Consider the following 17,971-nt stretch of genomic DNA (forward strand, 5'->3'; position numbering starts at 1 on the left):
GAATGGGAGTGTGTTAAAAAGAATTGGTTTTGTAGAACTAACTGGCACAGAGGAGCAGAGTGGAAGTGTGGCTGATGTAGATTTCTTGGTGCAGCCTCTATTGGATTGCTGAACACATGGAGAGCAAACGCACAATGTCAGTAGTCAGGGCTATTATATTAAATTGCTATCTGGGAATGCTAAAATGACACTATCTTTAGCTTTTTAGAGATAATCAGGGAGGAAACTCTCAAAATTGTAAAGAGTGCTGCAGTTGGAGGTCTTCCATGAGTAGACACAGCGATTCAATCTGCATTGCACTATTGCTTAACTTGGAAGTAAAGCAGAGACATTTTTCAAGATGTGAATTGGCCCTGCTGGGAATCAGCTGAAAGACCTCAGAAAGAAAACACACACACACACACACACCACTTCTGTTGAAGGAACTTGATTAAGATTCCTGAGCAAACATTGCATAAATTAACATATGTTTCTCAAAGTGAGTTCAGACACTAATATATAATATCACTATTCCAGAATATAGGCATATTGCATTCTATGATAGTATATACACAGAAGAGACCTTGTTTTGTTCATTACAGGGGTGAGACCCCCACTGAAGACCTATTGATCTACACCAGTAGGCAGATTTACATAAACTTATTTCTGTAGCATTGAGGTTCATTTGGTTCTTGCTTGCTCTGAATATTTCTGTTGTGCTGATAAGGAAAAGTTGGGGTAGGAGAGAGACGAAGCCAGAGACTGTGTTTCCATGTGGACAGCAGAATCACATCCTGTATGCTGCATCAGAGAGATCAAATTGGACTGAGGAAAATTTTTGTAGAAGACACTAATAAAGCCAAGCAGACAGGACAGCACCCTCTCCAAGTTTGCAGATAATAACAAGTTATGGGGCAAAGTTAACACATCAGAGGGCAGGGAGCAGATACAGACTGATCTGGACAGGTTGGATCAATGAGCAGAACGAAATAGGATGCAATTCAACAAAGATAAATGCAAGGTACTCCATCTAGGGAGGAGGAATCCCCAGCACACCTATAGGTTGGGGGATGACCTCCTCGGCAGCTCAGCTGCTGAGAGGGATCTTGGAGTCGTAGTCGACTCCAAGATGAACACGAGCCGGCAGTGTAACGAAGCCATCAACAAGGCCAATCGCACCTTGTCGTGCATTAGCAGATGCATGACCAACAGATCGAGGGAGGTGATGCTCCTCCTCTGCAGCATTGGTTAGGCCGCAGTTGGAGTACTGTGTCCAGTTTTGGGCACCGTACTTCAAGAGGGACACAGAGAATCTGGAGAGGGTCCAGAGGAGGGCCACTCGTGTGATTACTGGCCTCCATGAAAGAACCTACAAGTGGAGGTTGAGGGATCTGGATTTCTTCAGCCTTCACAAGAGACATCTGAGGGGAGACCTTGTAGCCGCCTATACGTTTATCAAGGGAGAACAACAAGGAATTGGAGATGCGCTATTTACCAGAGTGCTTCTAGGAGTAACTAGGAATAATGGGGGCAAACTAATGGAGATTAGATTCAGGTTGGACATTAGGAAGAAATTTTTTACAGTAAGGGTGGCCAGAATCTGGAATGGGCTTCCAAGAGAGGTGGTACTAGATAGACCTCGGAGGTCTTCAAGAGGAGGCTAGATAGACACCTGGCTGGGGTCATCTGACCTCGGTCCTCTTGCCTGCCAGGGGCAGGGGATCGGACACAATGACCCTTTATGGTCCCTTCCGACTCTACAATCTATGAATCTATGACATTTTACAACTCTGAGGCACATAATTTCATGTCCAAATGATTTTAGAGACTACCCCAGATACACCCAACTTTGTAAGCCTGAGGGTACTGCTAGCCATTGATTATTAAATTGTCAAAACAGAAAACAGATGTAAATCTACCATTGCCCCTTCAGATGGAGAAACTGAGGCAGAAAAATGAAGCAACTTGCTCAAAAACACATGGTGAATAAGTGGCAGAGCAAAAATTAGAGCAGATCTCTCATCTCCCTGACCCATGCTCATTCCTCCGCACCATGGTGCCTGCTATAACCCAGTTCAAAACAAGAGCCAGATTTTTCCTGTAGCAGGAAAAAATTATATTTTCCTAATATTCTCTCACTCAAACCTGATGAAGTGTTTGGCTCAATTGTTCTCCTCCTCCCCTTGCTCTGCCACTTCCTCATATATAAAAAAAGTCTGCTTTCAGATAGAAAGCCATTTAGCTCACTCAATAAGGAAAGACAGAGGGCTCATCTGAATATTGTTTACAGTTCAATGGTTTTCAAATTTTGGGATACTATGCCTTTCTCTTCCCGTGCCTAGCCTCACAGATTTCCCTCTTAAAAATCAGGCCCAACTTCACAACCCACCTCTCTTTTGGTCCTTTTGCCTGATATGCTTTAGACATACCTGAGTTAGGTATGAATGTCCTAGCTCTGGAATGAAAGAGGAGCCAAGCTCATGGGGTACTGTGCTTCGGCTAAGCCTACCCATGGGGCATGGCATATTGGTCAAGACCTAGTAACTAGTATCTTCAAGTGTAACAGCGAAAGGAAGTATTCTTTGGTCAGAAACAGACACCAAGCATTGCACCTATACAAGAACAGGTCCATTAACTGCCATACATTGGGCACATCTGCACATTGTCCCATGAGAACATAGTGATGCATTACATCATTGTATGGCAGGGGCAGGAAATTGTTTTGGGCAGAGGGCCGCTTACCCAATTCTGGCAAGCTGTCGAGGGCCGCATGGGTAGTCTCACCCCTTGACAGGTGCCCTGCTCCCGGTCACCGTCTTGGGACCAATGTCTCAGGGCCAGCACCAGTGGGGCCCAGAGCAGGGTATGGGCTGGCAGGGGTCTGTGGAGCCAGGTTGGGCTGCACCACCAGGGAGAGCAGGGAGCTGGACCAGATCCTCAGTGCCCCTGCCAGCCAAGACCCTGTACTCCTGCTGCTGGCCCTGGGACACCAGTGCAGGCCCTGTGTTCCCATGCCTGCTCGCTCCCAGTGCCCCCTAGCTCTGCAGTACAGGCCAGGGACAGCGGACAGCCCCAACCCCATGCTCACCAGCAGGGAAGGAGCTGATGCAGAGTGTGGGGAAAAGTGGCCCCGCTCCTGCCCTGTGGCCCACACTCCCTGCTGCAGCCAGTTGCAGCCCGCACGGGGCTGTCTGGAGCAGGCACAGGCAGCCCCAGGCAGCTCCAGGCTCACCTGTTGGGGCTGCATCATGGCAGCAGCAGCTGCAGTCCCACCATTTGCCACACTTTGCAGTGTTTGCTGCTGCTGCCTGCCCGGAGCTCACGCGCTGGGCAGCCCAGAGGCAGCAGTGGCAGCCTCACGCAAAGTTTGTGGGCGAGTGTGGGCCCCCTCCTGTCACATGCTCCGCCCCCCTATGGAGCACAGCCCCTGCTGCCACTGGCAGGAGCAGCAGCAGCAGGCAATGGGACCTCGGGGTGCTCATAGCCTGTGGTAAGCAGAGGTTCTCCCCCAACCCGTTGGCATGTGGCTTTGGCCGAATCCTGGGATCTGCACATGGCAGCATGGAGCTGGCCTGGCCTGCTGGCACACACCATCAAGTCAGGCCAGGCTGGCTCCATGCCTTTGTGCGAGGCTTCCAGCACTCCAGTGGGGAACTGCATGTGGAGGCATGGATCCAGCCCAATGGGGTGCAACTCCTGGAAGGAGAGCCAGAAGCCACATGTGGGGGCGCAGAGCCCACCTGGCTCAGTGGCACATGGACTGGGAGCTGCTAGGAGTCCCACCCCATCAGGCTGGGCTAGGTCCATGTCTCCACTTGCAGCTCCCCACTGGAGTGCTGGGAGCCCCACATAAAGGCATGGAGCTGACCCAGCCCTATGGCGTGTGGCTTCTGCCTGCAGTGCCAGGAGCCCCACATGCTGGCACAAAGCTAGCCTGGTCTTGGTTGAAGGTGTGTGCCAGTGGGCTGGGCCAGTTCTGTGCTGTTATGCGCAGCTCCCAGGATTCAGCCAGAGCCACGTGCCACTGGGGCACTGTCTGCTGTGAGCCACGAGCACCCTGAGGGCCTGCCGCCTGCTACCGCTGCTGCCACCAGTGGCAGGGACTGTGCGTCATGGGAGGGGTGGGACATGTGGCAGGGGGCACAGCCCCCCCCCCGTCAAAACCCTCTCCCATGCCCACATCCCACACAAAATATACAAGAGTAAGACTTTATTTTGAGCTATTACCCAATCGACTCTATACACACTATGCACACACACATAAATCGGGACAAAATATTTTTTAAATAAAATTAAAATATGTTATAGATGTTTGATTTTTAGTATACAATTTTTTTTCCAGTTCCAAGATAGCAAACCCTCCTCCCAAAAGGACTACTTCCAGGGACAAGGGGAGGGACTTGCAGTGGCAAAAGTTAGGGGTAAAACGTCTGGTTCCAAGACAGCGATCACAGGTGGGGCACCTGTCAAGGGATAAGGCTACTCTTGCAACCCTCAACAGCTCACCAAAAGTCATTAAGTGGCCCTCCAGCTGAAATAATTGCCAGTCCTTGGCTTACATGGTCGAAGTGGTCAATGGTCATGTTGGTATTCTGCCTGTAAGGAAGTGAGAATATTATTCATAGAGAGCTGCTTTGACTGTAATGAGGCACTTAAATGTGTAACTTACAAGATGGTGTTGGAACAAATGGGTAGGGGTGCTGCTATGAGACACTGGGGGTGGAATGAGCAGAATTACAGTATCTGTTCACTACAGGTATTAATTAGCTGGAACAGAATCTTCTCCATTTGTGTTTTACTAAATGCTGGATATTTAAGCTAAAACTATCCGGTTTTGTTTTTTTTTTACAGAACTGTGTTTTTCTTTGTTTCTGTTCCAAATGCTGTTCTACCACTCCTCAAGAAATATGTTCTAAAATTCCCCAGGACAAAAACAAATGTAATAAATAAAAATTCAGCCAAGATGTTTAAATTCATTTATATTTATTTTTCTTGTACAAGATGAAATAAAAACCAGAACCAAACTCTGGGTACAACAGTTTGATCCAACTGCTTTTGATGCATACTCCTTGTATGCAAAATATTCTAAATTAAAAACAAATGCTCACACATGTAGTCATATAACATAACAAAATTAAAAAGTAAATACAAAAGTTAAAATACTAGCACATACATAGATGTAGTGTATTAGGAAACAAAGTTTGTTTGAACACCCATTTTCCCATATTTAAAATAGACATTTTAAACCCTTCCCATCTGCCTCCAAAACACAGTATTCGTTTTCATAAAGTCAACCCTCCTGAAAAGGTAAATTCTAATAGTGTTACCCAAAACAAATTGCAATTAACAACATCCCATTACTTCCATATCACCAACATTTATGTATGCCACACTCAGTGATGGTCAACAGTAAAACTGCCCTACTAGCATATATACTGTATTATACTACAAGTAGACAGTGTAAATTCAGTAAAATAAATGTAATTTTATAACCTGAAATAATACAGTGAAATATTGTCAAAAATTAAATGTAATTTCAATAATATTCATATGCTTTTCAAAACTTGCACTTCTGTTAAAAACCTATTTTAAAGTCAGAAAACTCCATGAAAGGAGGACTTCACATATAAGATAGATTTTTTTTCTGTTGCACTTCATCCAATACACCTCCCCACAACAAAAAAAAAACCAAAAAAAAAACAGTTTAAGGTGGAAAGAATTTCTTTATCTTCACCAAGATTTGGTTTAGAAATTAAAAAAAAAAAAAAAAGAGTTTGACCTAACATCCTGGCAGCTGCTTCACAACAACAATAACGTTCTATGTAGCACCTTTCTATTTAATTCTGTTATTTTATCACAGTAATATGAAAAGTTATATAATGTCCACCTTTTTATGGTCTCTGGGCCTGATTCTTCCCTTATTCACCCCTGGCTTTATACCAGTCTAACTCCACTGACCTCACTGGAGTTATTTCTGATTTACAGTACAGTGTTAATAAAAACTTAATCAGGTTTCTGACTTTGGAATTAACTGCTGTATGCTCAATCTGATGCGACTGGATAAGAACACTACACTTGTTTTCATTTTAAGTGGTAAACACCTAGGGTCAGAACCTCAGCTGATGTTCAGCATAGCCCTAATGAAGTCCAGGAAGTAAACCAACTGGCATCAGCAAAGTGTCTGACCTGATCTGTCTACAAGTTTTATCCATTTTATGCTAAATGTCATTTATAAACATCTGCAGATTTACTAGTAAATGAGCAGACTCCATTTTCTAAACATCATCTCCTGATCTATATCCTCACAGGAGTTGTGCTCAAGGCTGAATCCCTGTGGAGTGTAAATCAAATGGAGCCACTGGCATCCATAGACATACAGAAGCTAAGGAGCTGGCTTGAAGAGTTTCACTGTCACATTCAGATGCCATTAAACCACTGTGTAATCAAAAGACCCTTAGGACCATCTGCTTTTCATCTGAGTTGATAACCTGAATTTTTTTTTTAAAGGAAAAAAAAAAAGATATTCATAATAATACAGTAACAATGCTCAGCCCTGCTCGGTCCCTTGTTTGTTCAGAAAGATCCTATTCAGTTATCAACAATTATTTCTGGCATAAGTGAATAAAAAGACAAAAGAAAGAAAAACAATGCCCATTCAGTGATAATGTTCCATGCAAGCAAAAAACTCTGTTGCCTCATCTCATTTTACATGAAAAAATAGAATATAAAAGAGCTAATCTTCTCTATAGAACTTCATAATTTTAAGCTTTGCCCCTTCCTGCTTAAAAGACTACTGCAGACAGTGCAACTTGCAGCCTCCGGTATGACATGCATCTCAGCAGCTCTTCTCTTTCAAGGTAGTGTCTTCCATTAATTCATGGGTATGGTATTTTTAACTGAATGCTAGTGGTTCTTTCTCCATGTACATCCCTATCTGCAGCCATCCTTCCCTTTCAGGTACTACAGTACTACTGTTTTATGTTATGTAATTGCTCACTTTTCAAATCTACTTCATATCCCTGCCACTCATCTCTGACCTTTTCACCTGCCTTCCAGCCACAAAACCAAAAAAAAAGTTAATGTCCAATATTCTGGTGCATTGATAGGATCTTAATGTGTAACAGACCTCACAAAACAGACATTTGCACTGAGTGCTACGTCTCTCGCTTTCTCCACATAGAGTGGATCAAACTTAGAGAACTGTATTAATGCCTTTCATAAAAAGATGCATTTTTCAGTATAAAAAGCTTAAATTCATATATTATAAATAATATCAGTTTAAAATACTTAAGAATTTCAGGACTTCATTCATGCTTCAGGGGATCTGCATGCTGTGTGTCCTTGATGCTTTTTCAGTCCCAAACATCCGATAAAGAAGGCATGAGAGGATATACAATACATGAGTATAAAGGATATTAGACCTTGGTCCTGTACATTAACTGTAGCAAGGAACAAAGGTTAAAATTTTAGCAACTTTACCAGACACAAGCAAATTCCTGCTTATCATCGACTGATAAAGTGACCATCTTCTTGTCATGGATTCAGTTATCTGTACAGTGTCATCAGTATGGTCAGTTAAAAATGCTACTACTGAAAACATGATGAACAAAGATTTTTTCTTTTTTTTTTTTTTTACTGAAAATAGTAATATCAAATTGTCTCTCACTTTCCTGCCTTGATTTTTATAAACCTATTTTTGCACTTGTCAAAGATAACCACTGCCACAAAATTATAAAAAACATCCATTTGTTCATGTATTTAGTTAAAAAATTGTAGTGCTTAATAAAATAAACATCAAAATCAAAGATGCTTTTTTTAGAAATTACATGTTTATAATCACATTCTTTTAATGGTAATATTAGTACCAATCTGGTCTATTTTACAACAGTATTGTAGTGTAAAACTGTTACTAAACAATTCAACTTGGAAGTATTAATTATCTGGAAGCTATACAGTAATATACTGAAAAATAAACTGCAATAGTACTGTTTGTGCCTTTGCAAAATGTATAAGAATTCTTATGGCTGACATGGAATCAGAATTATTCTGTATTTCATACAGCACAATTTTACTAATAACACATGATTTTTAAAGCTCAAGTTAAATAGATTTTAAAAAAGCATTTGGTACTATTGTCATAAATACAAAACTGCACTTATGGTCCAATTTGGTGCAGGTTTTGCTGGACCAAGCTGCCTGATGCAAACTCAGTCTTATGGTCAGCTTTTGCAGTTCATTAGAGTTTGTAATAATAACTATCCATGAGTTTAGTCATGGACCCACATGATTTCCCTCTTTTCTCCCCAGGGGAAACACTTCTACATGATATGTAAAGGAAAAAGGCTACAGATGTGTAGAAGTAGTTCTTAAAAAGTAAAATATAATATAATTTTATGCATGTATTTTATATTTAAATTACTGTCAATCAAATCCAGACAAAGATACAATTGACAATAAAGTGATGCAGTGAAAGTCAGTAGGGCATGAAGTTGTACATCTGAGGATTTTCAGATGCTCTACCTCTATTTCAAGAGGGAAAGGAAACGTTGAATTGTGCTATGGGCTGAATCAGCACTGAACAACTATCGATTACAGCCAGGTAAGGAAGGGCTCACTTTTGTTAAGTACTGACTCCACATCATTGAGGATAGGAATCAAGTCTTCAGACTCTAAAGTTCCAAGGTCAACATTTGTTCCTGGAAGACAGTCGAGGAAATCAGGGAAACGTGTCTGCTGTGGATTTATGTTCATGGGAGTCTGTGCTACTGTTTCTCCTGTGGAAAAAAAAAAAAAGATCCGTTAAAACAGGCTCTTTCAAAACATTATTAAAGCAACATGGACAACAAGGATACCCCATCCTCCCTGCCCCCACCCCCAGCAAAATCTTGTAGGGATTAATCTTCTGTAACATTTGCTTTAGAATCATTATTATTATTTTTACAGTGATAATCAGGGGCCTCAGTCATGAAGTGGGGCCCTATTATGTGAGGCATTGTGGAAGCTCAGCACTGCAATTACATTAGGTTAACTTTTATACAAGGTCATTACTGAGCATACCGGGAGAGCAAGGAACAATGGACCAGGCCCTAGGTAGGTAGCATACCAGTAGTTCTCAACCTTACTAGACTCAAGGCACCCTTTCAGAAATGCCAGCTCTTAGCTTTCACTTATTTTTTGACTACAGAAAAATTAATAAAGAAATTTTTCTGTTGCACAGGACTCAGAAAGACAAATTCTACTATTGCAGAAAACTCAAAAAGATGACAACAGGTCAGAACATATTTTACCCTATGGATTCCTACTTGAAATCTCTGGGTTTATCTTGTGAATTATGCAGGTGTTTGCACACATAACTACTAATATTGCACAGCATGTGCAGCACTCTAAAAGGGTCTCACAGCACCCCAGGGTGCCACAATACCTGGGTTGAGAATCATGGTAGCATACTTTCCAGCCTCTGAAAGCATCTGTTCATTACATGATGTGCAGGTGGAACCAGTCTCAATAAAGTCAATTGAAAAATGCACACCAACTTCAATAGGGGAGAAATATTACCCACTGATACTCTTCCAACAGAGACAACACTCTTCCTATGCCCCAGTGAAGTGCTGGAAGCAAAGGCATTAAGCACCATGCAGGAGAGCACCATGGCCTCAGTCTATTTTTTTTATGTGCAAGGATAAGAAATTATTAGTCAGCCCCTATAATTCCACAACATTCTTGATTATAAAATATATTACTATTATTAGCTTAACAGACATGCATTCCTTGTTCCTACCTGTATCCATCTCGTCTACATTGCTGAGGAAATCTTCAGGTGTGGTTGGTATGCTGTAGCATCCTAAGCCTAGGCCACTGTCTGTGCTCTGTTCCCTGGAATGGTAGGGCCCACTAAATGAATTGAAACATGAAGAAGCCTCAGTAAAGAAGTTCTTGTTACCGATAATCTCAGATAGTGGTGTTTGAAAAAAAGTTGTGCAACCATCCATATTCTTAATTTAAATACTTTGAGACAATGGACTTGAGTCTCCATTGCTGTACATGCCGTGTTACTGCATCTGTGTAAAGCAGGTGGAAAGTGCCACCAAATCAGAATTGTACTGTTGCAAGTGAACAGCAAAAGAGAGTCAAGCCCAACCTGGATAACATTTTCACCTGTATTGCACACTGCTAGGCATGTTTTCAGAGGAGTGCAAAGGATTTGGGCAGTCTTCTCCTGTGCTGATTTGTAATTATGGGAGCTGAAATTGGGGACAATTTTGTTTCTGCAGTTGTGCCCATTTAAACACGATTTGTGATTGCAATCAGACAGCTATGTGTTTAAATGGGTGGATGCCGTAAAGAAATCTCAAACTACAGTACTTTGGAGGTCATTCTTTTTAAATTTAGGATGTACTTATGTGGATACTTAGGGTAGACAAAGAAATCATCCTTAACCAGCCTCAGCCACATGAGCACATTCTTCCCTATATCACACCCTGCAGCCTGCACCAAAGTCATCTGCACTGTGCTTCTTACTTCTTAGCACGGTAATAAGCTGAATCCCAGATTCCTTTGTGGAACCCTTTTAAGAATTGATCTAGAGATTGTCTCTACTTAGGGTATGGAGAGAGAGAGGAAGTGGAGTGCAGAAAGGCCAGAAATCAGAAATGAGGAATTGTGGGGCTACTGCTTGTATACCTCCTGTGCTCCAGGCCTGCAGTGCAAGGGTAAGCTCCAAATGCAAGAAAGGGGAGGGCTAGTGGGCAAGTGAGGGTGTAGTTGGGCTCACACTCAGAATCCAGCAGTTTCCAGAGTTGACTCCAAAACTGCTGCCAGGGATCAGGGGCTTACGAGTATCAGCTTAAGTATGCTGCTAACTGTCAGCATAGACACAGCTTTAGAACAAGGTAACTGAGGTGAAAATATCATTGAAAAATCTTTAAACTTTTTTTCCCCCATAAAAAAGTTCCAAGGCCTAAAATAATCAAATTTACTTGCAGTACTGTCCCAATGCACATTTACAGCAAACAGCTTTTAAAATGATTCTTCATCCCACACTTTTCTTTTTTTAAAGGTTCTGTTCTGTTGTCTAAAGCAGGGGTGGCCAACCTGCAACACATGTGGCACAAGTGGCATGAGCAGGCTCTGTGTGGCACTTGGCAGAGCAGAGAGGGGGCAGGCAGCACAGTGGCAGATGCATCAGGAAGCAGAACGCAGAGCAGAAGATGGGACAGGGGAAAAGTAGTGGAGTGACACTTGGTGGGGCATGCGGCTAATTTGTTACACACCTGGCAGAAAAGATTGGCTCCAACTGGTCTAAAGCTTAAGAAGAAAGTTTTCATTATGTGTGTGGCTTGTACTGGGCAGTACGGTCCATAACTATCACAAGATAAATGTGTGAATGGTGAAAGTGTGTCAAACTCCTCCTTGAGACAATTGGTCAAAATTTTCAGAGCTGCACCAGAATTTTGCCAGTCCCTATACAACTCTGAAAATTTTACAGCTTGCTTAGCAAAAACATATTCCAAAGAAACCATACCAGAGATAAAACACAAATCCAGTGCCTGAGGAGAACTTTTAACTTGCCTGTTCAGGAAAGGATCTGATCCATTATTTGTAATTGTTCGAATGTCTTGTGTCATAGTAGTTGTGTTCACTCCAGTCTGAACTGGGGTCATGTTCTCTGATTCCATGGGAAGTTGTCTGCATAGTGCGGCTTCCTAGATTTAAAAAAATAAAAAAAATAAAAAAAAAAATACACGCAAATTAATGGGGAAAAAAAAGAAAGTAATAGTAACCCAAACACCTCAGAGAGACTTCCAATAAAGTTCTCTCTCTAAAATATCCATTCTCATAAAGAGTTACCTATATAACGTGCTATTATTTTTATTTAGGAATTTGATTCTTATCAGAAAGACCAATGACTCCTGATTTATGCTCTTGTAAAGGAGATCAAGATTACTGATTACAGATGAAAGATCCTCCATAGCTGCAAACTCTGGTTAAGTCTTCCTCCATGACTGGGCAGTTAGCATTAGGGGCTATAGGCTTTACAGGCAGGATAGAGAAGGAAGGAAGGGAGGGGGTGTGGCGCTCTATGTCAAAGAGCAATACACATCCTCTGCCAGCAAAATGGGGTCGGAGGAGGGGCAAACTGAAGTGCTCTGGGTCAAGATATAAGGGGGTTGTGGGGAGAGGGATTTAACGGTGGGAGTCTACTACAGACCCCCCAACCAAGGGGAGGAGCTGGACCGGGAATTTTCGGGCCAGCTTGCAGAGGCACTTAAGGCAAGGGATGTAGCTGTCATGGGTGATCTAAATTACCTGGACATCTGCTGGGAGGAGCAGCCAGCCAGGTCGGACCATTCCAGGAGGTTCCTGGCCAAGATACAGGACCTCCACTTAACCCAGGAGGTGCACAGTCCCACCAGAGGAAATGCCCTGTTGGACCTGGTCCTGGCCACAGGCGATGATCTGGTAAGGGGGCTCCAAGTCCTTGACCACCTGGGTGACAGCGATCATCGCTTGCTGGAATTCATCATCCAGCGCAGGGTGACAAGGGCCTGCAGCAAGTTGGTAGCCCTAGACTTCAAGAGGGCCAACTTCAACGAGTTGAGGAGACTGGTGGGAGAGGCGCTGGGGTTCTCGAGGGCAGGGGAACTCAGTGCCCAAGATGAGTGGTTGTTCCTTAAGGAGACGATACTCAGGGCCCAAGGGGTGACAATCCCAACAAGAAGAAAGGGGGGCAAGAGTGCCCAACCTCCCCCCCCCCCCCTGGCTCACCAAGGACGTCCGGGAATGCCTGGTTGCCAAAAAGGCGGCGTACACCCGGTGGAAGGGGGGGGGGGCTATCTCCAAAGAAGAGTACACATCCACTGCTCGGGCCTGTAGGGGGGCTGTTAGGAAAGCTAAGGTGGATATAGAGCTTGGACTAGCGTCCAAGATCAAAGATAATAAGCTCTTTTTCAAATATATAGGGAGGATGAAGAGGGCACCGGGAAACGTGGGGCCCCTGCAAGATGCACTGGGCAATCTGGTGGTTGCGCCAGAGAAGGCAGACCTCTTTAACAAATTTTTAACCTCCGTTTTCTTGTGCAGGGACTGGGACTCCCCCACTGTGTTTCAAGACGGACTCGAGGGGAATGCCTCAAGACCTAAGGTTGAGAAGGACTGGGTTGGAGTGCTTCTGGAGGGGCTGGACGTGTTCAAGTCAGCAGGTCCAGATGCTCTCCACCCCAGGGTGTTGAGGGAGCTAGCAGGGGTTATTGCTGGGCCCATGGCACGGCTTTACGAGCGCTCGTGGTGCTTGGGTCAGGTTCCAGGTGATTGGAAGATGGCCAATGTGGTCCCCATCTTTAAGAAAGGGAGGAGGGAGGACCCGGGCAACCATAGGCCCATCAGTCTTACCTCAGTCCTGGGGAAACTCTTTGAGAAGATCATCAAGGAGCACACCTGTGATGGGCTGGCATCGGGGATGATGCTCAAGGGCAACCAGCACGGTTTCATTAGGGGCAGGTCATGTCAGACCAACCTGATCGCCTTTTATAATCAGGTCACAAAAGCATTGGATGCAGGTGTTGCCGTGGATGTAGTATTTCTGGACTTCAGCAAGGCCTTTGACACCGTCTCCCACCCCATCCTCATTAAAAAACTAAGCAACTGTGGCATCAATGCCTACATGGTCAGATGGACTGCAAATTGGCTGAAGGGTCGTACTCAAAGGGTGGGGGTGGACAGGTCATATTCGACCTGGGGGGAAGTGGGCAGTGGAGTCCCCCAGGGCTCAGTCCTTGGGCCCGCAATGTTCAATTTCTTTATCAGCTATTTGGACAATGCGGTGAAAAGCAACCTGTTCAAATTTGCTGATGATACCAAAATTTGGGGTGAGGTGGGCACTCTAGTAGGGAGGGAAAGACTGCAGAAAGATCTGGATAGGTTGCAAGGGTGGGCTAACAAAAACAGGATGCGTTTCAATATGGACAAGTGCAGGGTGCTGCACTTGGGCAGTAGTAACCAGCAACACACTTATAAGATGGGAAACTCCCTTTTTGAGAGCATGGAGGCAGAAAGGGATCTTGGAGTCATCACTGACTCCAAGATGAACATGGGCTGACAATGCGAGGTCACAGTCGGCAGGGCTAACCGGACCTTATCATGTATCCACAGGTGCATCTCAAGTAGGGCCAAGGAGGCCAAGGAACCTGTTCAGCCTTCACAAGAGAAGGCTGAGGGGGGACCTTGTGACCGTCTATAAACTCACTAGGGGGGACCAGAAGGGTTTGGGGGAGACCTTGTTTCCCCTAGCGCCCCAGGATAACAAGGAATAATGGCCACAAGTTGTTGGAGAGTGGGTTTAGATTAGATATCCGTAGGAACTACTTCACAGTTAGGGCGGCTAGGATCTGGAACCAACTTCCAAGGGAAGTGGTGCAGGCTCCTACCCTGGGGGTTTTAAGAAGCAGCTCGATGCCTACCTGGCTGGGGTCACTTGAGCCCAGTTTCCCTCCTGCCCAGGCAGGGGGTTGGACTTGAAGATCTACAAGGTCCCTTCCGACCCTACTTCTATGATTCCTTCTCACTTATATTGAGTTATCTAGGTTCAATTTAAATTTAGTTCCTCTCAAATTAAAGCTACGACCTACAGAGCTGCTGCTGGTTTAATGTTATAAGCAGTGCAAAGGCAGCCAGGTGTCCTGGTGTAAAGAACGAGTTTTCTGCTACCAGAGCTACACCAACTCCCTGGAATGACAAGCACTACCAAGCTGCCTTCTGACAGCAGAGCTGCATCTACACTGGGGATTTTGTTGGCAGAACTACTCTGGCTACAGGATATGATCTTTTCTCACCCCTAGTTGGTATATATAGTGCTGCTGACTGAATTTTGTAAAGTAGACAAGGGCTTAGTCTAGTTTGAGTGCGATTGGCTGTACTACAAAATAACAGTGGAGCTGAAATAGAGATTGGGCTACTGTGCAGTGATGGGATTAGCAGCAAGGGTTGACTGCGTGAGTAGCTGACTTGAAGTGCTAACTCAAACTATAATCTTTGCCACCCTCAGGGCTCCGTAAACTCAAATGAAGAGTACCGCCACTCTCAAGTTAAGGAGCTTTATGTGTGGACAGGACTTGAGTTAGGGACAACACTCGAGTTCTATCTTGTGTAAACATTGCAGTGTGGCCAAAACCTTTGAGCCATGGTTTAATTCAGCAACAATAAGGTACCTTTAAACTCTCTGGAATGGACTCTGATTTAACATACATTTGTTTCCTAGCAGTGTAACTGCACTAACTGGAGAGACTTCTGATTTACACAGGTATGAGAGAGATAAGAATCAGGTGTTAAAAATATATGAATTGCTACTAGGTACGTTTTTTTTATTATATTAGAGATATCTGATTGCAGGCAACAGCGTAGGTAGCGGCCAGATCCAAACTGACTTTGCAGCTGCTTATTTGTCCATTGTAATGTGTAAAATGTAGGTGACCTTCCCTGGGAAGGTGATATAAATCAAAAGGGTGAGAAATCTAGAATACAGTGAATGAGCAGAATCCAACAATTCCCCAGGGCAATCCAAAACACCCAGTCCTGTACAGAAAGGCTCCTATGCTAGCCATCAAGAATTATTAGGAACAAGGGGGTGTCTTAGTCAGGCTACTTCTTGGCTATACTTTAGGTGCCTCCACTATTTTGGGATCCAGACCACCCACAAGAAATGTAGCTTTCTGACAGGAGCATTGGGATCAGTATAAGGCAAAGCACCCCATGTTCCCTCTCTAATGTGCAAGGGTGTGGTACCCATTTTTTTTTTAACCAGTAGTGTAGTAGTTACAAGTCTGGAACTCTAGATCCAGTTTCCAAGCCATCCTCAGCCTAATCCACATCTCCCAGCTTCCTAGAGAGTGCAAGGGCACATGACTCTGTATCCCACATCCCTGGGCACTCTTTTTTAGCTAATGATGGTTTAGAATTAAGTGCATATATTATTCTGATGCCTCCCAGTACTAATCCAAATCACAGTGGCACTCAGGTGAGAATTAGGTGCCAATCTGGATTGTTTCTGGAGTATACATGTGGGCCTAAAATGACACTTTGGGCCAAATTCTCAGGATTATATGAAACAGCTAATGATCTGAAGAGTCCATGGAGTTTTATGGCTGCTGAAATAGAGCCAATTCAGACTTTTTTTTTTAACGAGTTAGGAGTCTAAATTCCACCTAGGGTCACGATTTGCATCTGGCCTAAAACATAAAATACTCTGGGACCAGGAATTTAATCCAACAATCTCTAACATGAAGTACAGTTAACCTGTGGCTTAATGATTTGTTTCATGCCCCTGGGAAGAAGATATTTGCTTAGAGCAAAAGGAAACACCTTAAATTTGCTTCTAAACTTATCCTTTTTAAGAGAAATCCAGAGAAATGCAGTTGCAACTGATCTCCATGGAACAGCAGTGACATCTAGTGGCAAAATGAATTAATAGAATGGGTATAATATTCCTTGAAGGATGTTCCAAAATATAGGGCTGTGCAAAATGGCACCGTTTCATTTAGACTTCCGTTTCAATGGGACAGTGTTTTGTTTCGAGTTTTGTTTAATTTCGAAGCACTGTTCCATTTCGTTTTGTCGAAACTGTTTTTCTGTTTCAACGCTGTTTTGATGTTTCACCCATAGGCTATAATTGGGAACCACGAAACTGCCTATAACTTTGTCATTTCTTGGCAGATTTGGATGAAAACAGCAGGAATGGTAGCCCCTTCTGAGGCTATGAAGCCTCCCAAATTTCAAGGAGATAGGTGCAGGGCTTTCTGGGAAACTGTACCTCAAGCTGCTGACAAGCAGAACTCATGATGTGTGACTATGTGTGTGTGTGTTAAGGCGCAGCTGCTTTTCTATCCCTCCCCCAGAGCACTGGGATTGGAAGGGACCTCAGGGAAGGATCACAGTCACTGGCCAGATACACATGTCAATAACAGAGCAATCCCCCCATTCCTCCTCCCTCTCCTTAGTTTCTGTTTCCCTGTGAGCCAGCCCAGCTTCGATATTTGAAACGTTTCAAAACTTTTGAAATATTTTGACTGCCCTCGTTTTGTTTTGAGGCTGTTTTGAAGCCTTTTGTTTTCACAGTTTCGAGCTCAAAACAAGTTGAAGCAGTGTCAAAATGAAACACCCGGCAAAATTTTGCACAGCCCTACAAAATAGTACTTGTCCTATTTAGAAGTGTAAGAAAAAATAAAGCTGTTTCACTTGTCTACCTAGGTTATTCATTTACTACAATGTTTCTTAAGGGAATTAAAGCAACCATTTCTGCAAACCCTCTAGAAACTTTTTCTACTCAATAAATTTAAACCATGTACACAATCTTTAATAGGAAAGTATTTGACTTTTTTAATGTGCTTGTAGCATCAATTTTGAAATCAGATTAGCAAAGAATCAACTTTTATGAAAAGGTAAAATGAGTACTGTTTAATAAGAAGGATATTACCACAAACACAATATAGTATAACAAGATATTTTAAGCATCTTTCCCCTGGGATGCATCTTTACTAGTGTTTCAAGATGCAGAATCAGTGAAGATTACACTGAGGTTCACTGGTGGTTTAAATTGCTGTTTACTAAGTTTGTTGCTGTTTGCTAGGAACCCTAACATGACCTGATCATGCTTTACAATTCTCTTTCCATGAAGCTAAACGCTCTCTTTGCTTAAGATCAAATATTTTTCTTCGACATGCATATAAATCCCATTAAAACCCAGGTCAGTTGAACTTGGAAGGCAGAATCTGGCATTTTACTGTAACTGCAGTATATTCTTCCAGTAGCACTGGTCATCTGGACTCTTCACTAGCAAGGTAACAATTATTAATAATTACCAACATATTTTAACTTCACTGGCTCTGGCTTATGTCACTGCTCTGGAAGCATCTCCTCCACTCCCCCAATTAGCAGAATGGTAGAAAGTGAGAAGAAAGAAGTGACATTTTAACTTCGGCCATTTCCCTGCTGCCTGCCATCC

The 17,971-nt window shown here is 43.4% G+C and overlaps 1 protein-coding gene across 1 annotated transcript in view; it reads right to left on the reverse strand.

Annotated features, from left to right (window-relative positions):
- Positions 1-4,945: 4,945 nt before the first annotated feature.
- The window catches only part of WWTR1 (WW domain containing transcription regulator 1), a 112,029-nt gene continuing 99,003 nt past the window's right edge, over positions 4,946-17,971 (reverse strand). The window contains exons 4-6 of the mRNA XM_006259171.4: positions 11,548-11,681; positions 9,758-9,870; positions 4,946-8,753 (exon numbers count right to left, since the gene is read on the reverse strand). Coding sequence (XP_006259233.1) covers positions 8,569-8,753; positions 9,758-9,870; positions 11,548-11,681 — 432 coding nt within the window. The 3' untranslated portion in view covers positions 4,946-8,568. The remainder of the gene's footprint in view (positions 8,754-9,757; positions 9,871-11,547; positions 11,682-17,971) is intronic.

The sequence above is a fragment of the Alligator mississippiensis genome, chromosome 7 (assembly GCF_030867095.1).
Source record: "Alligator mississippiensis isolate rAllMis1 chromosome 7, rAllMis1, whole genome shotgun sequence".
NCBI lineage: Eukaryota > Metazoa > Chordata > Crocodylia > Alligatoridae > Alligator > Alligator mississippiensis.